At 37.2% G+C, this 21814-nt stretch overlaps 1 protein-coding gene and 1 long non-coding RNA gene across 2 annotated transcripts in view; one reads left to right on the forward strand and one right to left on the reverse strand.

Moving 5' to 3' along the window:
- The window catches only part of cct7 (chaperonin containing TCP1, subunit 7 (eta)), a 40469-nt gene extending 19143 nt beyond the window's left edge, over nucleotides 1–21326 (reverse strand). Inside the window, exons 1-6 of the mRNA XM_028801477.2 lie at nucleotides 21195–21326; nucleotides 14786–14939; nucleotides 10727–10833; nucleotides 9838–9963; nucleotides 7885–7937; nucleotides 2074–2245 (exon numbers count right to left, since the gene is read on the reverse strand). Coding sequence (XP_028657310.1) covers nucleotides 2074–2245; nucleotides 7885–7937; nucleotides 9838–9963; nucleotides 10727–10833; nucleotides 14786–14939; nucleotides 21195–21200 — 618 coding nt within the window. The 5' untranslated portion in view covers nucleotides 21201–21326. The remainder of the gene's footprint in view (nucleotides 1–2073; nucleotides 2246–7884; nucleotides 7938–9837; nucleotides 9964–10726; nucleotides 10834–14785; nucleotides 14940–21194) is intronic.
- LOC127527981 (uncharacterized) lies at nucleotides 4860–5561 on the forward strand. Its single transcript, XR_007935173.1, has 2 exons — nucleotides 4860–5135; nucleotides 5245–5561. It is a non-coding gene; the product is annotated as an uncharacterized LOC127527981 (long non-coding RNA).
- Nucleotides 21327–21814: the final 488 nt, after the last annotated feature.

Below are 21814 nucleotides of genomic sequence, written 5' to 3' on the forward strand. Positions count from 1 at the left end.
GAGAAATTTCATGTCTGCACTGTAACATCTAATGTATACTTATTTTTAAACATGTTGTTCATTTAAACAGATATGAGGCCAGTATTTAAACAACTTAAAACAGTGATTTACAACCTAAAGGAGAGCAGTGAAATGAAACATAATGAACAACTTTGTTTGAAATCATTTTGAAGTGAAAGGTGACCAGATTTGGTGCAAACTGTGTACTAATAAGTTGAAAAAAAAAAAAACAAACCAATACATGTATTATCACATGAAGGGAGCAAAGGCCACATGGCAGTCTGGGTATCTGCAACTATTATAATGGCAGGGGAAAAAAAAAATCCTTGTGCTAACCTCATGAAAGGAATTACCAATGGAAGTATCATCTGATAGCAAAGACTTTCAACTTCTAACCAAGCAAATGCAAGAGCTGGAGCCCACCTTGTCACTCCTGGTAAAACTGTGTATATGTGCTATGGGAATTTTATAAGCTACCACTTAAGATGTTCCACCGTCTTAATTATGATTGCAAGAATTTACAATAGGTTGTTGGGAGAAACATGAAATCACTGTTGGTCAGTTACTCATTTCACACAAAAGGAAAAAAAAGCTTTAATTTTTAAACTGGTTTCAATAAAAGCATATACTGACTCACTTCTAATAAAATGAGAATAGAAAAATGTTAATTTATAGCTTATTTCTATATGCTACCACTTGAACGTGCATTAATCTATAATTTCTCACTGAGCTTGCATTGCCTGGCAGTCCAATTGCACACAAAGAATAAACATGTAATTTGGACTACACTTCAACTACAGTAAGTGGCATGTCACATTATGATTTTATTACACAGATAAGGACTGAAACATTAAATCAGTTTTACTACAGAAATATTAAATTTCCCTTCGGGCAAATAACTGACATTTTGCCTAAAAGCTAATAGCTGCTATGTAGACATAATCACTCAGAGGCAAAGTGGTTGTATATGTTCATGTCAGAACTCAAAAAACACTGTGGTCACTGCTTCAACCATCCCTGTGAACTGGAACCCACCAATCTGTTTCACTAGCACTTTATAAAATGGAAGACAAAAACAGATAATGTGCATCTTCATCATAGCAGGAAGCTACATGAGCATACCGAGAACATCTGTCAGATAAGAGTTAATACACTGCACATTAGGTGTACATGCATAAAACGTAGTATGTCTTTGTGATCACAAAAAGGCAATCTGCAGCAGTGTCCAGTTTTCCTATTATAAATCTGAGCATTTTCCCAATGTAATCGGAGCAATTTACTGCACTTGTATTGCAACAGGTGCACCTAGCAAGAAGTAAGCGACTTTTGTTAACTATAAGCAGTGAAATTCCAATAATGTACAAGTCATCTGCAATTTGAACTGTGCTGTGCAGTACATCTGAATGCAGGAGTTATGTTGCTCCACTGGGGACAAAACCTGTGGACTGTTTCATTGCTTAGCAGCACTTGATGCTTCATGGTGCATTTTCCTTCTTGTTACATTAAAAATTACAGAATTACAGTAATACAAATGTAAAACACACAAAAATTAATCGTTAAAATTTAAACAATGACAGTTTAAAAGTAATGCAAGAAACATTCTCAAATCTACTTTAAGGAGGGGCCCCAATTACAACTGCCAATTAATCTAGGCTGTGGGAGGAAATCTGGAGTACTCACACAAGAACAAATGCAAATACAGAGAACATGCAGACACTGACTAGGTGACAGATCTAAACCAAGATCCTAGATCCCTGAAGAAACAGTGATAACGGTTGTGCCATCCTTTATATGAAAACAGAGAAAAGTTATTTACATGCTGGAACCTTTTCCTATTTTGTCATTTTGAGCCAATATTCTCCATAAACAAAATGTATAAATTCCACATTTTTTCATTTCCATCTTTCTAAAACGGAGATGTGCTCCAGTTTAAAAACTGATGGGGAATATATAAGCATCAAACATTGGGGTACACAACTATGTAAACTGAAATTGTCAGCACCAAGCTAGATAAGCATTACCTAACCTAACAGCAGTTTTATACATAGGTTTAGGTCTTGTTGAACAACTCACCTCCAGAGCTCCTCCTTGAACTTTTTTGATTCCTATCATTTTCAGAAGCAACAGTTCATCCAGCATCATTACCGCATCAACCACCATTTTAGAGAAAAAGCCTTTCTGTGCAGCAATCAATTTGGAGTTCAAAGCTGTAGAGGCACACTTTTCCAAGAGATTTCTTTGCTCTCTGATAAGGAACAACGCAGGGAGAATAAGATCAGTCAAAAGAAAAAAATTAAACCTATGGTTTTGATCAGACAAAAGAAAAAACATTAAACCTATGGTATCTTGTATATTTTTACTCTGCAACAAGACAACAAAATAAAAGATATAGCTTGAAGTAGTGCAGTGACACTTGCCAGATTTGGGTAAGGACAAGAATCTATATATATATAAAATTCTTTTCGTGTTTGAAACGGAAATTACGTATGACTACGTGATATGGAAATTACGTATGAAACGGAAATTACGTATTACCACACGATATGGAAATTACCTATGACTACAGAACACATTATAATACAGGAACTAATCGCTTCGTTTGTGGACGCCATTTTTATATCGTCTTTACGAATTGTTATTATTTCTGTACACCCCGCATCGCCCTTTCCTACCCTTGCTGTCTGGACTACAGCGCTGAACCGTCCGCCGCCAGGCACGTTCTGACAGAGAAGTTTTATTTATTAGTCCACATGACTGTCGCTGAAACTGCCACATTGTAACTTTTTTTAGTTGGCAGTACTTGATAGTAGAAGAGATGAGGAAAACAGCTTTGCGTCTTTCTACTTTAACTGCGCCGAGCTGTAAACAATGTGAAGATGAAACCGCCTTCAGCTGTGAGGGGTCGTGAGAACAAAGTGGACGCTGGAAGGCGCGGAATGTCTGGCTGCTCCGCCGAGTCGAGAGCTTCGCAATTTCAGGCAGCGTCCTCTCTTCTCACACTGTTTGCGACACTTCAAGTCCCCCGTCGGCTCCTGGGAGAGTGGAAATCTTTGCGAATGAATATAATCGGCGCCACCGAAGCAGGACTGTGTTTGTAAATTGCCCTGCATGACTACTTACTGTCCCTTAAGGTAAGTTCTGGTCACTAAAACAACACAACATTCAAGGTTGCTTTTGTGATTAATTATTTTAACAAGTAAATCACTGGCACGTAATGCAAGGTTGTCAGGCAAAAATTTGGACGATCACATAGAAAATGTAATTTCTATACCACAGCGGTTGTGTAGCGCTTTTCACAAGGGATCTACTACTTACCTGTTGTGTTATAGCGCCTTTAAAATGTAGTTTACCCGAAACCACTCCAGTAGTGCTCAGTGTATCTTTACTTCTTAAATGTTAATGTTTTACTGTTTAATAACTTATAGACTACATTTTATTTTTTCCTTTGCACTCAAGTGAGCGAAGCCACTGGATAATCAACTAGTACAAAATAAAAATGAAAAGACAAAAAGCCCCCAAATGTGCAGCGCTCTTACCAATGGGAAAAAAAATGGTAAAAATCAGTAAGTAGTCAGGATTGCAAAGAGTTTGAAGTTACCATATTGCATGTAAATAAATCTGGACAAAACCTAGACCTAAAGAGAGAGTAATATGAAGTCTTACATAAAATCAGTCCTTTCATTTTTTTTTAACTGAGTTAAGCTAGTTCAATAATTTATGGATGGACAGATGCACTATGGTTTTAAAATGTAGAAGAACAGCAAATCTTTTTCCTATATACAAGTTTAAAAGAATACAGAAATAAAATAAAAACATCAATTTAAAAAAAAAATCCTGGCAAAGTTAATTTTGCTGCCACATTTAAAAATACTTTAAATATGTGAAGTTTATTATGCAAGTTGCAGTGTGTTTTGTTTTTATAGATTACTGTGCTTTTTTGAAATTTAGTAATAGCTAGCTGTACAGTATTGTAAATATTCCATTTTGTAAAACTTGATATTTTAAAGTAATGATCCAAATTCTGCCATACAGAAAAGGCAAACTTAAAACTATACTGTAGTAATGCTACAAACCCATCAATGCAAAAAGGTTTATTCATTTACTACATTTAGATAAAAAGTGACTTGTATGCAAAGAAAAAAAAAATAATTATTTATTGTACAAACTCTCATTTTCTCATTTTATCAGAATCTTAACCAAATCAGACAGGTAACAAGAGACTGGAGCTAATCAAAGCAGAATTAAGCACAAAGAAGGAAACAATGCCTGCTATAACATGCCAGTCAGATACATGGCCCATTCATCCATACACCCAAACTCACTCACACCAGGTAGCTTTGGTTTGTACAGTGAAAGCTGTTCAAATACAAGAAAATCAATGACCTATTCTACTGTGAGTTTCACAAATTGCAACCACTTTAAGTGAAGGTCTGGAAGTTGTGCTAATTGCTCGTTATTAGACTGACTTTCAACTCACTCTAAAGAATGGAAACAAATTTTGTCATTTCTGTGCTAATGACATATTTCTCAGATAAGGCACTGTTCAAAGGACAATGCTACATGAATGCTCACTTCAACTTCCAAAAAAATCGGTAATTACCAATATGCAATTACCACCTGAAGCCACAGCTAAGTGACCCAGAGATGGGAGAATTAAGGCACTATAGTCCAGGCATCCAGGAGTCGTCTTTTGACCAGTCTTTGGACTAGCGAATACATCTGCACTGTTGGAACAGTCTAGTATAGCAGTAAAGATAAGTGCTTGAGTTTGTATATATTAGTAAAGACTTCCAATAGTATATATTTTTAGCTTGAAGTAATCCATGGTTTTCACTTTCATTATTGCCTTTGGGCTAAATGTTTAGTTTTTGAATATTTTTCTGTCAATCTTTTGCGAATTTAAGGGTTGAAGAATAGTTTTGTTTTCCTTGTTTTTTTTCTTCACTTTGCTTTGGAGTCAGGCACTGATTTTTCTTGTATTTTGTTTAATGTTCTTGCTGTGTACGTATTTGCAAGACATTACTGTAAACCAGTTTTGGGAATGTCTAGAATAAACTAGGATTTATGTTTTTGAATAGTCTTCTTTGCCTGTGCCTCACTTCTCCCATCCCCTTATCACTTTGTTATGGCTCCAGGTGCCCAGAGTTTGAAACTGTGCAAAGACACCACTGCAATGTTTTTGAATAGTCTTCTTTGCCTGTGCCTCACTTCTCCCATCCCCTTATCACTTTGTTATGGCTCCAGGTGCCCAGAGTTTGAAACTGTGCAAAGACACCACTGCACGACACACCACATCACATACTGCATGGTAATTAGCAAATGCAAGTAACAATTTCACTGTACTCTGTACATGTTACAGTAATGATCACATAAACCTAAAATATAAAAGTTACTGTAGTACAAAGCCATCTAATTTTTTCTTTTTAAACTATTTCCGAGTTAACATCATACATTGCTCCAACAATCGTAATCCTTTTATTTTACTACTTGAATAACTTATGACCCACTAATTGTGGTCCTTCACTGTACTTCTGAAGAACTGGTATAGTTATATTTCTTTATATATATATATATATATATAAAAAAAATGTCAACACACTGAGATCTCTCTAGTGTTAAAATATCCACTGCACTTGAAAACGGTAACTCACAGGGTACACACATAGCAGAGATAGACATAATATTGGACCAGAAAAGAAGGCATTGGGAATTTGCCTGCAAAAGAACTTCAGTTTAAAGCAGTGCAAGATCCACTGTTGTATAATTTCTGCATCAGTATCAGTGAAATGGATATTGATGTCTCAAGCACTTGTTCCACACATCTGTGGCCCATAACATTTTGAATATATAAAAAGACTGCTCCAATATGACGAGTTTGTAACTTGCTGGTCCCAAAAAAGTTTGATTTAAAAACAAGCCTGTAAATGCAGTGGTACTTTTATGAAACAATGACTGACTTTAAGTAAAGTTCTAGAAAAGGGAGTCAAACATGCTATTCTTGACAGGTTTTAGTCAGGCTTTAAAACAAATCACAGTGCAGAAACTGCACTTGTTAAAGAAGTAAATGACTTGCGGGTTAAAGCAGACAGAGGCCGTTTATCTGTACTCATCCGCTTAGATTTGAGTGCAGCATTTAATACCATTGATCAAAATATTCTTATAGAGTGCCTTAGTCAGTGGGATAGTCCTCTCTGGTACTGTCTTAAATTGGTCCGAGTCTTACTTAACAGGTAGAAACTTCTTTGTTAGTTGTGGTAATTATACTTCGAAGACAAATGATATTCTATATGGTGTTCCACAAGGATCTGTCCTGGGTCCACTGCTCTTTTTGATCTACATGTTTCCATTAGGTCAGATTATCTTGAGGCATAACATGAGCTACGACAGCTATGCTCATGATACACAACTGTATTTATCAATAGTGCCTGATGACCCAGACTCTCCTGGTTCACTGACCCAATGTCTTACTTGTGTTTCTTAATGAATGACTAGTCATTTTCTTAAACTAAATAAGGAGAAAACAGAAATCTTAGATGGATATAGTGAGAGTGTTAGAAATAAACTTGATCCATTTAGCGTACAAGTCAAGATGGAGGTAAAGAATTTAGGGGTAATTATTGATTCTGATATAAAGATTACCAGGACAGCATTTTTTCAATTAAGGAATATAGCAAAGGTTAGATCCCTTACAACATTGCAAGACGCAGAAATGTTAGTTCACGCTTTTGTTTTTAATCACCTAGATTACTATAACACACTCCTTTCTAGACTATCCAAGAAAGACATCAATCGGATTCAACTAGTACAAAATGCAGCTGCCAGAATCTTAAGTTGGAAAGGAAAATCTGAGTACATCTCTCTAGTTTTGATGTCATTACATTGGTTATTCGTGTCATTCAGAATTGAATACTTTACTGGTGTAAATTTAGCAGGATAAAAGGGTGGAGCATTAAAAAACACACTAAAAACCCAGTATTTTAATATGGCTTTCTGATAGCTACATTTTACTGCATCCATGTTAAGCTGTATGTGCATTGAATTATTTTCATCAAGGCGCCGCAATCCATACTAATCTCTACTATTCTCTGCTGTTCTTTTTCCAGTGTTCTGTGGTGGCCTTCTGCACCACCACCACCACCTGATCAAGGCACCACGCAGTTCCTAAGATGATGGATTGAAGGCAGCATGCCAGATGTCCATATGACCATCATCGAACTATTTCACATGAAGCATGAAAGCTACATGGACCAATTTATATCACTTATGTTAGATAGAATGCCCAGTGGGGTCTGGGCAGTCTCTTGGTCTTTGAGCCCCTGTAGATTATTTTTTTATTTTCCTCCAGCCCATGTGTAGTTTTTTTTTTTCCTGCCCTCCCTGCCATCTGACCTTACTTTATTCTTTGTTACTTACTGCCTAATCTTATTTTTGTTTCATATTAACTTTTCTTTCTTCATCATGTAAAGCACTTTGAGCTACACAATGTGTACGAAAATGTGCTATATAAATAAATGTTGATTACTTACTATACTTAATTTAGTGAGTTACATACTCTAAGTGTGTGTATTAAAAACATACCCTGCATTCCAAGCCTGCTTTCATGTATGGTGATACATATGTGCTCCGACAACCTTCACCTTCATATCAATACGCAAACGGAGAGTAATGATTCTGCCAAAGTGCAGTCAGTTTATATTATACCTTAGTTCTACTTTTTCAGTCTAAATTTTAAATTACCTGCTTTTGATAAAGTGACTATTTTCCCCATATAAAGAATAGCACTTAAACGATTTATTTTTCATTATGAGCTGCATGCTTTAAATTGTGTCCAATTACATTTTCTATTAGAAAGCATTCATACATTTTAAACAAAAAAATACTTACTCTTTATCATGCTTTTTCACAGCGACACAAATCTCGTTCATTTTTTTAACAGCCTAAAAAAAAGAAAATTACATCTTCAGATTTTGAACATATGGCCTGCCAATAAAATACTGCTACATTATATACAGTGCATCCAGAAAGTATTCAGAGCGCATCACTTTTTCCACATTTTGTTATGTTACAGCCTTATTCCAGAATGGATTAAATTCATTATTTTCCCCAGAATTCTACACAAACACCCCATAATGACAACGTGAAAAAGTTTACTTGAGGTTTTTGCAAATTTATTAAAAATAAAAAAAACGGAGAAATCACATGTACATAAGTATTCACAGCCTTTGCTCAATACTTTGTCGATGCACCTTTGGCAGCAATTACAGCCTCAAGTCTTTTTGAATATGATGCCACAAGCTTGGCACACCTATCCTTGGCCAGTTTCACCCATTCCTCTTTGCAGCACCTCTCAAGCTCCATCAGGTTGGATGGGAAGCGTCGGTGCACAGCCATTTTAAGATCTCTCCAGAGATGTTCAATCGGATTCAAGTCTGGGCTCTGGCTGGGCCACTCAAGGACATTCACAGAGTTGTCCTGAAGCCACTCCTTTGATATCTTGGCTGTGTGCTTAGGGTCGTTGTCCTGCTGAAAGATGAACCGTCACCCCAGTCTGAGGTCAAGAGCTCTCTGGAGCAGGTTTTCATCCAGGATGTCTCTGTACATTGCTGCAGTCATCTTTCCCTTTATCCTGACTAGTCACCCAGTCCCTGCCGCTGAAAAACATCCCCACAGCATGATGCTGCCACCACCATGCTTCACTGTAGGGATGGTATTAGTCCGGTGATGAGCGGTGTACTTGTTTCCTCCAAACGTGACGCCTGGCATTCACACCAAAGAGTTCAATCTTTGTCTCATCAGACCAGAGAATTTTCTTTCTCATGGTCTGAGAGTCCTTCAGGTGCCTTTTGGCAAACTCCAGGCGGGCTGCCATGTGCCTTTTGCTAAGGAGTGGCTTCCGTATGGCCACTCTACCATACAGGCCTGATTGGTGGATTGCTGCAGAGATGGTTGTCCTTCTGGAAGGTTCTCCTCTCTCCACAGAGGACCTCTGACAGAGTGACCATCGGGTTCTTGGTCACCTCCCTGACTAAGGCCCTTCTACCCCGATCGCTCAGTTTAGATGGCCAGGCAGCTCTAGGAAGAGTCCTGGTGGTTTCGAACTTCTTCCACTTACGGATGATGAAGGTCACTGTGCTCATTGGGACCTTCAAAGCAGCACAAATTTTTCTGTAACCTTCCCCAGATTTGTGCCTCGAGACAATCCTGTCTCGGAGGTCTACAGACAATTCCTTTGACTTCATGCTTGGTTTGTGCTCTGACATGAACTGTCAACTGTGGGACCTTATATAGACAGGTGTGTGCCTTTCCAAATCATGTCCAATCAACTGAATTTACCACAGATGGACTCCAATTAAGCTGCAGAAACATCTCAAGGATGATCGGGGGAAACTGGATGCACCTGAGCTCAATTTTGAGCTTCACGGCAAAGGCTATGAATACTTATGTACTTGTGCTTTCTCAATTTTTTTATTTTTAATAAATTTGCAAAAATCTCAAGTAAACTTTTTCCACATTGTCATTATGGGGTGTTGTGTGTAGAATTCTGGGGAAAAAAATGAATTTAATCCATTTTGGAATAAGGCTGTAACATAAGAAAATGTGGAAAAAGTGATGCGCTGTGAATACTTTCCGGATGCACTGTATTGTAAACACTAATGTTTTTGAGCTTTCTAACTGCTGTTTAATAATTTTCGTGATTTACATTTTGTTCTGGAGAAAAGATGGATTACCAGGATTATTTGGTGACCAATTATGATAAAGTATTAAATGAACTGTCGACAAGTCAAAAAAAATCAAAGTTTTCCTTACAAGGTAAATGATAAAGGCAAGGAATCTTACCAGCTGTGTTGCAGTACGAAAAGCACGGATAATAATTTGAGGATGTAACCCTTCTTCAACATATGCCTTAACCTGCTTTAAGAATTCTGCTGCTATCAGCGTCACTGATGTTGTTCCATCGCCAACCTGAAAGAGAACACAGGCGAATTACAGGTGCCCACTCTAGTATAGCATTGTGGCAGAAACCCTACCCAATCTTAAATTTCTTTCTAATAGCAGTATCAACAAATATTTAAAATTGTATCTTTTACTTATCCTGCCAGTCCAACACGATTTATAGTGATGGGGAAAAATAATAATCTTACCGAGCAGCCCCATAAACATAAATTAAGGTATCAGAAATAAAATGACTATCATAATATAATCACAAATTCAATGAAATTTGAGCAAAATGATTATCTTTAATCATTTACCCTTTATTCCTGTGTAATGTATCCTAGCCCACATATGCTAAGAATGCAGTATCATTATCCAAGGACAAGTTTGATTTTTGATTGCTAACAAGAACAAATTAAATTTTTCTGATTTATACTTGAAGACACCCTATCTAAGAAAGTAAATGCATACTTCTGAATGTATAAATAAGTAAACATTACGACTTTTTTGAGCTAATCTCTGGAAAGCACAGACAAAGGCCATTAATTAATGTTCCAAATGCTGATTATGTTTTAGCAAATTTGTCAGTATCAACAGGAACAAAAAGTCTGAACACAGAAATTACAAAACACACACACACACATGCAATAAACTTCCACGAGCAAAATATATTCAGGCATATGACTAAATGAAGACAAAGTACATAAACATGCAATACTTGCTGATTAAAGCCACCAAAGCTAATCAAGATTATACTCACATCTGTAAGAAATACAACCAAAAGGAAACTTACCTCTGCATCTTGGGACTTGGCAATGTCAACCAAAGTTTTTGCTGCTGGATGCACAACATCCAGCAGTTTCAGAATTGTGGCACCGTCATTAGAAATGGTTGCTTTGCCTAATGACAAGCAGTAAAAAAAGCTTCTTAACTTTAGAGGTATTCAAAAAGCACAACATTAAAAGGTATACAAACAAGGATGATAAAGCCAACTTTATCTAGATTTTTATTATATCTTTGAACAGCATAATCTTTTAATTTTTGTTTAGGACATTTAAGGACTAAACTATCAAACTGGTTTGAAAATGAACTACCTACAACACTCCACTAATAAACTGCACAGTATATTAAATTACCGGTGTACATTTGTAAAATATGACATTTTCATATTGCATTACATTCTACTGCTTAGGCAGGAAACACATTAATCTAGAGGAACAAATAAATATAAATGTACATATTCTTATAACTGAAGCAATAACTAATAGTGAGTTAATTATAGGAATATCACTCCCAACTCATCAATTAAATAATTAACGTATGGTCACATAGGTTGATGATTGTATAACTGAAGCAAAATAAGGGTCCCGGTTCCCTGAATCTCTGAACCTAATGTTTCATAAGCTAATATTTATTACAAATTTCAAAGTTTAAAAAAAAAAAAAGTTTGTTAGGTGTTTTAAAACCAAAATACTCATCCTATTGCGTTTGAATTGTTTTATGTTATTATTTTAAAGCCAAAAAATTATAAAAAAAAAAAAAAAAAAAAATACATGCACTTTGGACTTTGAGAGAATACAACTGGATAACAGACATTTGGATTTTTTTCCCCCACAAATGCTTTGATATTGTTTGCTGTTGTTCATTTCTAACCTTTTATTGGTTCAAACTGAGGCCTACTGTAGCATAAACTTTGTGATCTTCGTTCTCTCTCTCTCTGTTTTCATGGAGAGGCTGGGAGCGTGTGCTGATACATCACACGACAAACCACCTGGATCGGAAACTGAGTGTAACTGTACAACAGGTGACAACCTCAGCACCCCATTGGAAAAGTGCAAGGGTTTTTTTTTTTTTTTTTGGTAGCTAGATGGCCAATCCTGCCACTAACCCTGAGGTTTTCCCTGCATGTTGGAGGACCTGCTTGCAGGGCTGGATGCAGATTAACATCATACCCAGGACAAAGCACTTGCAGGTTAAGGGCCTTGCTCAAGGGCCTAACAGATTAGAGAAACAGGAGATTAACATTTTTTTTCTGCCTTCACGGCCTTCAGAATTAGATAAGAAAAAAATGACATAAAAGGAAGTTAACAATTACTTCTGGTACAAAGATTCCCAAAATGCTTACACTGTACCACTTTAAAATTACGATTTTTCAGTATACCATGCAACCCTAATCTTAACAATTCAAATACATGACATATGTGCTTTTACTATGTTTATCTGAATAAGATGGTCATAAAGAACTTTTAATTCACTTGTGTTTAGATTTTTGCTTAGAAATAAAATCTCTTCACAATCTTAATTATGCTTTTATTTTTTTCATTGATTGGTCAGGAAGGAGGCACAGTAAGCACTGCTGTTGCCTCATGGATTGATTATTGTTTAAATCCCACAACTTGCATACCATTTTAAGTTTTCTCCCACATTCATAAAGTTGTGTGTGTTAGGTTAATGGATGATCCCAAATTGGCGTGTGTGTATGTGTGTATGGGCCCGGGAATGGACTGGTGCTTTGTCCTGTCTGGAATTGGCTCCATCCTCAGACCATTACCCTAAATTCAATTAAGCAGTTTTGAGAATATTGCTGTTGCGGCTCACTGATTATTCTAAGACAGTAAGTATAACAAGTAATTTCATTTAGGGCAAGTGTGACAGTAAAAATTTAGCTATCACCGTTCTAAATGCATAAAGACGTGACCTCTCTAAATCAGTACCCCGGTTTCTTGCTGCTTTGAATTATATTCTTGTGATGATGTATTTCTGTGAAAGTAGCCACATAAAATACACTTAAAAAAAAAAAAAAAAGCTGCAATTCTTTCAAAAACATTTAGCACAATATTATATATGTTTATAGGGTCATGATAATGAACATGAAAAATGTCACATATATACACATATGTTCATATTTTGGAAAACCTTCAAGGTACATACCAATGGGAGTGTTTACTGAACATTTTTTCTTTATGAAATTTGAGGCATGTATAGCCTACAGTCCAGTAATGGTAAATTTCTAACTGAGAAAGTCCATGTAAGGATTTGTTTATATTAATGAAAATCATTTAAAACCGAGTGCCAAGATCAGGCAAACACATACAATGTTTAAGCCTTGTTAGGAATTCCTTAACTGACATATAAGCATATGTGTACAAGTGTTAACCCAGGAAAAGCTAGGTTTAACAGAACAGGCAGCAGCTTGCATTAAATAGATTCAGCAATTGGATGGATGAATGCAACAAAACCTACATCCAATGGACTCTGCCAAGTAGTCAGGAGATACTTTATAATTTAAGGAGATGAAACAATTCCTTACATTTCCCTCAAAACCAGGTGTACTGATGATGCTGCAACATAGAAAAGGTATGTGCTAAGACAGAGATTGATATCAGCTCAAATCACCAGACAGTGCTCTGCTCACAGTTTTCTGAGACTGTTTCTTCACAAGTTAAAAAAAAAACTCTGCATTTAGCTCAGGTTGCAAGTACACTATATTGCCACTGGAACACCCTTCCAAATCATTCCAATCACTTCCATGGCCAAAGGTGCATAAAATCCTGCACCAAGGGATGCAGACTTTTCTACAAAAACTTGTGAAAGAATGGGTTGCTCTCGGGAGCTCAGTGACTTCAAATGTGGCACTGTGATAGGATGCCACCTGTGCAATAAGTCCATTTGTGAAATTTCCTCACTACTAAATACTCCACAGTCAAATGTTAGTGGTATTATAACAAAGTGGAAGAAATTGGGAACAACAGCAACTCAGCCATGAAGTGTAGGTCACGTAAAAATCACAGAGCGTGGACAGCGCTTGCTGAGGCTCACAGTGTGCAAAAGTCACCAACTTTCTGCAGAGTCAATAGCTACAGACCTCCAAAAGCTCAACAACAGTGCGTAGACAGCTTCATGGAATGAGTTTTCATGGCCGAGCAGCTGCATCCAACCCTTACATCACCAAGTCCAATGCAAAGCGCTACATGCAGTGGTGTAAAGCACACCACCACTGGACTCTAAAGCAAGTGGAGACATGCCCTCTGAAGTGACTTATGCTTCTCTGTCTGGCAATCTGATGGACAAGTCTGGGCTTGAAGGTTGCAACGAGAAGGGCACTTGCCTGGCTGCATTGTACCAAGTGTAAAGTTTGGTGGAGGGGGAATTACGGTTTTGGGTTGTTTTTCAGGGGTTGGGCTTGGCCCCTCAGTCCCATAAAAGGAACTCTTAATGCTTTGGCATACAAAGCCATTTTGGATAATTTAATGCTCCCAACTTTATGGGAACAGTTTGGGGATGGCCCTTCATATTCCAACATGACTGCGCACCAGTGCACAAAGCAAGGTCTATAAAGAAACTGAAGAGTGATTTTGGTGTAGAGGAACTTGACTGGCCTGCACTGAGCCCTAGCCTCAGCCTGACAGAACACCTTTGGGATGAATTACAGCGGAGACTGCAAGCCAGGCCTTCTCATCCAACATCAATGCCAGACCTCACAAATGTTCTCCTGGAAGAATGGTAAAAATTCCCATAAACACACTTCTAAACCTTGTGGAAAGCCTTCCCAGAAGAGTTGAAGCTGTTAAAGCTGCAAAGGGTGCACCAATCCCATATTAAAACCTATGTATTAAGAATGGGATGTCATTAAATTTCATGTGTGTATAAAGGCAGGTGCCCCAATACTTTTGGCAATATAGTGTAGATCACTTCTATGACAGACAGAGTGGGATCCCAGCAAGTTACTGGTAGTAACCACACTGCAAGTCTTCAGATTTAAATGCTTTCTAATGTGCATACATACAACACACCAACCAAAGCTATTTTTTGTCTTAAGGCAACAGAATATAAAAGCAAAAATGCAACCTACCTCTATTATCAACAATAAGTTTGTCCATTCCCCTTGGTCCCAAGGTGGTACGGACTGCCTCGGCAATTACTTGGCAGGCATTGATGTTACTAACAAGCTGTGGAACACCCTGAGAGGTATCTGTTCCCTCCTTTAGTAAGATAACGGGAGTGGGCTATAAAAGAAAGACAAAAAAAAGATAAAAGTCCTCATGACATTTATGTTAACAAGAAATTTACACAGTGAAATACAGTTCTGTCATATCCTGTTACAGGAGAAAACAAACAAAATGCACAACTAAATTCTTTGGTCAATTCTAAATAAACAGACAAGTCAAAAGTTGTTGGTCAACTCCAAATAAACTCTTAATTCGGAAATTCAAAAATCTTAAATCTAAAACTAAAATCTTAAAGCTTTCCAGTTTTACAGGAGAATAAAAACTAAATTCTTTAGTCAGTTCCAAATAAAGTTGATATTAAAACAAAATAAAATATCAAAAAGCTACCTCTATACTGAATCCTTTCCTTTGTATAGTTTCAAACCATTTTAAACGGTTGGGAAAGAAACCCCACAAAGAAACAGACAAAAAACATTTTTTATATATTCTCAGTACAAATTTAAGCAGCTTTCAAATGTAAACCAAGAAGAACAAAGAAAATTTACATATTCGGTCAAATGTGGTCAGCTTATGCACCAATGCAAAAAAAACAAACAAAACAAAAAAAAAAAACACAAGGAACCCCTATTAGTGCAGCACTTGTTTGGGACTGGGACTTTAAGGTTTTGCATTGTGCATGCTCTAAAGAATGGCACTGCTTTAGGTGGTGCAAAAGATTAGTGGTATTACCTGTTATTATGTAGACATGCTTTCAACACAATTTGTAGTGCACACCACTCTGCTTTTTGTCAGACTTTAAACTGCCAAAATATCTCCATACTACCGAATTCCTCTGACCCTTCTTTTCAACAATATCCTCGTCTGTTGAGCTTGGGCTGTGTTCGCTGGGGCATCTTCTTAGGTAACGTTGATTCGTTAAACTTTTCCGTCGTCATTTTCTCTTTTATCTCGCTCCCACTCCTGATATACGTGTGGCTGTTGCAGCCCAAACATTAACATGTGTGTTGTGGCCAGCTGCTATGCTACATGCTGTGTGCATCAACCTATTCCAGCCATATGACTGGTTTGGTGTAGAGCTATTCTCATTATCATTGGCTTTTCGTGTTATTTGTTAAAAGATGGATGGAATAAGTACTATGAAAAACATTTTGCGATAATCATCTTTATTGTTTTATTGCCCAGCCCTAACGTAAATGCGATTAGATTGTGCAAACCAGACAAACACTCCTCGATATTTCTATAAATTACATTTCTGCACAGAAATGATAGGTTGGTGCAGTTGGTAAAGCTGCAGCCTGACTCATCTCTGGAAACCTGACTTTGACTCTCAGCCCTGTAACAATTTGTATGGAGTTGGCAATGTTCTCAGATGGTATTATTTAGTTTGTTCCAACACTCCACTGGCAAGCACACAAGGTTGTTTGGTAATTCTGAATCAACACTGAATTACCAAGTCTTGGGAAAGAACCAACCATACCATGTAATAGAACAGCATCCTGTTCTGGATGGTTTGTGACTTACACCTGATGCAAGAGGCCTTACCTGTGGCACCCCTCTATGCTGTATTGAATTAAGTAGTAAAAGAATGCATACTTCTGCAAAAAATAAATAACTAGTCTGTGTTCTTGTTTAAAGCTAATACAACTTATTACCATAAGAATTATTACTCTTTAAGAACATGGATAGCTGTGCTGCTACTATGGAAAAAGTTTGCATTGTGTCTCAACCGACAATGCACGAAGTCAATAGACTAAGCTACAAGCCAGTTCAAGTGATGAAGTTACCCTGGATGCCCACCCTTTGACATTCTTATTGAGTCAATCGAACACTTTCTTTTATGCAGTTTAAACAGTATGACAAATTGCAGATCTACAGTGCATCCAGAAAGTATTCACAGCTAATCACTTTTTCCACATTTTGTTATGTTACAGCCTTATTCCAAAATGGATTAAATTCATTTTTTTCCTCAGAATTCTACAACACAACACCCCATAATGACAACATGAAAAAAGTTTACTTGAGATTTTTGCAAATTTATTAAAATTAAAAAAACTGAGAAAGCACATGTATATAAGTATTCACAGCCTTTGTCATGAAGCTCAAAATTGAGCTCAGGTGCATCCTGTTTCCCCCGATCATCCTTGAGATGTTTCTGCAGCTTAATTGGAGTCCACCTGTGGTAAATTCAGCTGAACGGACATGATTTCGAAAGGCACACACCTGTCTATATAAGGTCCCACAGTTGACAGTTCATATCAAAGCACAAACCAAGCATGAAGTCAAAGGAATTGTCTGTAGACCTCAGAGACAGGACTGTCTCGAGGCACAAATCCGGGGAAGGTTACAGAAAAATTTCTGCTACTTTGAAGGTCCCAATGAGCACAGTGGCCTCCATCATCCGTAAGTGGAAGAAGTTCGAAACCACTAGGACTCTTCCTACAGCTGCCCGGCCATCTAAACTGAGCGATCGGGGGAGAAGGGCCTTAGTCAGGGAGGTGACCAAGAACCCGATGGTCACTCTGTCAGAGCTCCAGAGGTCCTCTGTGGAGAGAGGAGAACCTTCCAGAAGGACAACCACCTCTGCAGCAATCCACCAATCAGGCCTGTACGGTAGAGTGGCCAGACGGAAGCCACTCCTTAGTAAAAGGCACATGGCAGCCCATCTGGAGTTTGCTAAAAGGCACCAGAAAGGATTCTCAGACCATGACAAAGAAAATTCTCTGGTCTGATGAGACAAAGACTGAACTCTTTGGTGTGAATGCCAGGTGTCACGTTTGGAGGAAGCCAGGCACCACTCATCACCAGGCCAATACTATCCCTACAGTGAAGCATGGTGATGGCAGCATCATGCTGTGGGGATGTTTTTCAGCAGCAGGGACTGGGAGACTAGTCAGGATAAAGGGAAAGATGACTGCAGCAATGTACAGAGACATCCTGGATGAAAACCTGCTCCATAGCGCTCTTGACCTCTGACTGGGGCGACGGTTCATCTTTCAGCAGGACAACGACCCTAAGCATACAGCCAAGATATCAAAGGAGTGGCTTCAGGACAACTCTGTGAATGTCCTTGAGTGGCCCAGCCAGAGCCCAGAGTTGAATCCGATTGAACATCTCTGGAGAGATCTTAAAATGGCTTTGCACCAACGCTTCCCATCCAACCTGATGGAGCTTGAGTGAATGGGCGAAACTGGCCAAGGATAGGTGTGCCAAGCTTGTGGCATCATATTCAAAAAGACTTCAGGCTGTAATTGCTGCCAAAGGTGCATCGACAAAATATTGAGCAAAGGCTGTGAATACTTATGTACACGTGATTTCTCAGTTTTTTTATTTTTAATAAATTTGCAAAAACCTCAAGTAAACTTTTTTCACATTGTCATTATGGGGTGTTGTGTGTAAAAAATGAATTTAATCCATTGTGGAATAAGGCTGTAACATAACAAAATGTGGAAAAAGTGATGCGCTGTATATGCTGTATCAGAGGAAAATATCACAAGAAAGCCCAAAGCAGCACCAACTAATATTTTGAACTAATATTTGACCATTGTTTTACAAGTCTAAAATCACATGCATATTGGCAGCTACTTTTTCAAACAACATTACCCTATCAACTTTGTGCTAGAGCCCACCCTCTCAACTTTGACGAGTTAAAGTGACAGTTTTATTTCAAGCCATATTTCTTGATGCATTTGGAGGAATATTATAGACAATTTATATATATATAAAAAAAAAAAAAGCAAAAAAATTTCATGACATTTATTTATGCTTACATTTCATGCAGTTTTTAATTAATTTATTTATTTATTGATTGATTGATTTAATTGTGTCCAAAATATTACTCCACAGTACTCAAGTACTCAAGGACCCAAATATCTTGCCAGACAGGGAAAGCACCAAGCACTCAAACAAGCTAATTCCGCATACATGAACAATAAAATAAAAAATGAACAGGTAACACCCATGGTCTACAGTTTAATTACAAAAAAAAATAATTACCAAAGCCAACACTTTAATATAGAACATAAAGCTTCTCCATGTCTGATTAATCGGGAGCTTAGTGTTTAAAAGGAAAAAGAAAAAAATGGAATCTGTCAATCCAGTAACATAGTAATGATCGGTATCTTCCCAAAAAATAACTTGATTGGAGCATCCCTAAATAAAACTTTCAAAAATAGTGAACAGGCTGAAAAATGAGCACATACAGTTGAAATCCAAAACAGTTAACTAAACAAAAAGGATTTCTTAGTTTGGCCATGCAATGTCACAAAGTCATGGGGCATTTCATATTTGAGGACTGCCATCGCTGATCTCATTGATGAACCATCAATTTGAACAACAAAAAATCTGCCACCCATGTCACAATTGTGTGCTTTTTAATTTATTTTTTAAATAACAGCCAGTTGTGAGCTGCCAATCCAGCACTGTATGATATGTTACAACTATAGCAAGATCAGCTGTAATCAATGCCCCTTATTTTTTCCATTCTTTTGTGAGACATCACGGACTAGCTTTGCTTCTGTTTTTGAGGTCCAAAACACATTCATTCATTCCTTATTTTTCATTGCTTCTTTTATGCAAATTGTATTTCCAGATGAGCATTCATAGATTGTCAGTTCTCATTCACACAGTCGGTTCCTACGACTAAAGACAAAATCAAAACTGTTTCATTTTGTCAAAGTGAGACACTGGGCTTTCACATTACCCAACTGTCCAGCCATCAACTGCCTCTGACTTGCCAAGACTACGTAAATGAAAGCTATGACTTAAAATTGCTGGAAAAACCACTTAATGCGGCATGGCCTAGAGGCAGTTTTTGCTCCACTAGACAAGGAGGGACTATCAGCTGGAACACAGGCAATATAAGACAACGGTTGATACTTTTATATATTAGGACTGACAAATTAGTCACAAAATTAAAGTTTGAATATTAATATTTAAAAAAGATAAATATTCAGATATATCTGAAAGTAGCTTAAACATTGCAGGTGCTAACTGTGCTTTATCATATTTTTTATTATGACTACTTATATTTTTGTTTTTAGCTCACAGTACATTTCAAAGCATTAATAACTTCTGCATTTTTGTTCAAAAGATGGAAAGCCTACTAGGGTAACACATGAAAACCCCGCCTTAAACAAAAACGGGATTATCCTTAAATTACTAGTTGGTGGTATCTGAATGTGATCTTGTGTTTGCGTTGATTACCAGTCATTAAAATGATTCTTCTTTATCCCCCCTTTCAACTATAACAGAACATCTGGGGCAGGAACCAAATCTAGATGTGACCTTTTTTACTCATTGATTACAACTGTAAAAATCATATTAATGTGCCAAAAAGTGACATCATTCGTTCAGATTTGCACCGTCTTTGCTACAGAAATTTCATATAAATTTTTATAAAAGAACTGTCAAATTGCCTCACGTTTAAAATAAAAACAAAGGCTACATTACATTTCCTCAGTCTCTGCATTTCCCTGAAGTTTCAAAGTTAATTTATCCTTTCCTATAGAGATTATAGGCAAGATATTTAAATAAGTAAATATGCAGACTACTTTTCTGATCTGAAGAAGCAACTCAAATCTGAGCTGTGTTTTAAGTATCTGGGCAACTACAGTGAGGTGAAAAAGTATTTGCAACCATCCCGATTGCCTCTATTTTTGAGTACTCTTGACACCTAATTATTTCTGTGTTCCAGGCAAACTTAACATAATACAAAAAAAAAAATCTGAGTTAAAAAAAAAAAAACTTTTAAAATCTATCATTCGATGAATGAAAGGAAAAAGGTTCACTAACACCTATACCATACACAACTATACACGAGCAAGGATTAACAAATCTAAAACTTTGAATGAATAGACTCTCGGTAACTAGGTGTCAGTAGGGTAATGAAAGGCGTGGTAAGAGGGTCTTCAGAAAGCAGACACTACCACACACTCCAATATACGTATTATCTCGGTATTATTTAGACCTTTTTGCAAGCGCTGCCACCCTCTGAAAATGTCATTCGGCATTCGCAATACATTGGAGGCTGCGGCCCACTTTGATGTACATGACCTCAATACATAGCGGTTTATACCTTGATCTACACTGATTTTCTTTAATTAACTTGGTTGAATAGGAAATAAAAAAACAACATAAACGAAAACGGGAACTCGCTGACTGAATATCAAATAATTACCATGTTTGGGCACAGTAATATCGGCAACGTTAGCAGCCCAACAACTTCCTCTGCATTCGAAAACTACTTCTGGTCAGCAACTGTATATTTAAACATGCGGATGATAACAGATTAAACTCAAACAAAAACACACTCACCATCATTTTTGCAACAGAGGAAAAGAACGCCGGTTAATAATCCCACAATACACCGCGCGGACGAAGTTTCCAGCATGGGGCAGGATGTGAAAAGAAGATGGGCGTGGCTACTAAGTTGTTATACAATTGATAGGATAATCAAGCGGAATGGAGGCGGGACTTGTATGTTAGCGCGCTGACGAATTTAAAAGGCGCCGAACTGGTTACTACGGCAAGTCAATAGAGACATATGTAATGTGAAGTCGGAATTTCGTTCGTGGTTACAAGTAATCTGCGTGCTTGTCATTTCAGGTCACTCTTGAATATTTGGTATTTATGTGAAAATGAACATTTTAAATAGGAATACTTTAAATTTAACAGGAATGTTTTCGATGATTAATTTTGCACCTTAAAAAGTCAAAACAAAAATTTGTAAACAAAAGGTAACCAAAGAAATTAGTGATTAAGAGCGAACGATGATTAAAACATGTTTTAAGGACTAGTAGCTGTTTAAATACTGATAGTTAATTCAGGACAATACATTGTTCAGACGACTTAAAATATATGTGTTGCTGACATTGAAGGAGTAAAGTGTTTATTTAATATGTGCAAAGGCTTTACCTAACGAAGATTTTATAAGT

This window comes from Erpetoichthys calabaricus, chromosome 5 (genome assembly GCF_900747795.2).
Source record: "Erpetoichthys calabaricus chromosome 5, fErpCal1.3, whole genome shotgun sequence".
Lineage (NCBI taxonomy): Eukaryota > Metazoa > Chordata > Cladistia > Polypteriformes > Polypteridae > Erpetoichthys > Erpetoichthys calabaricus.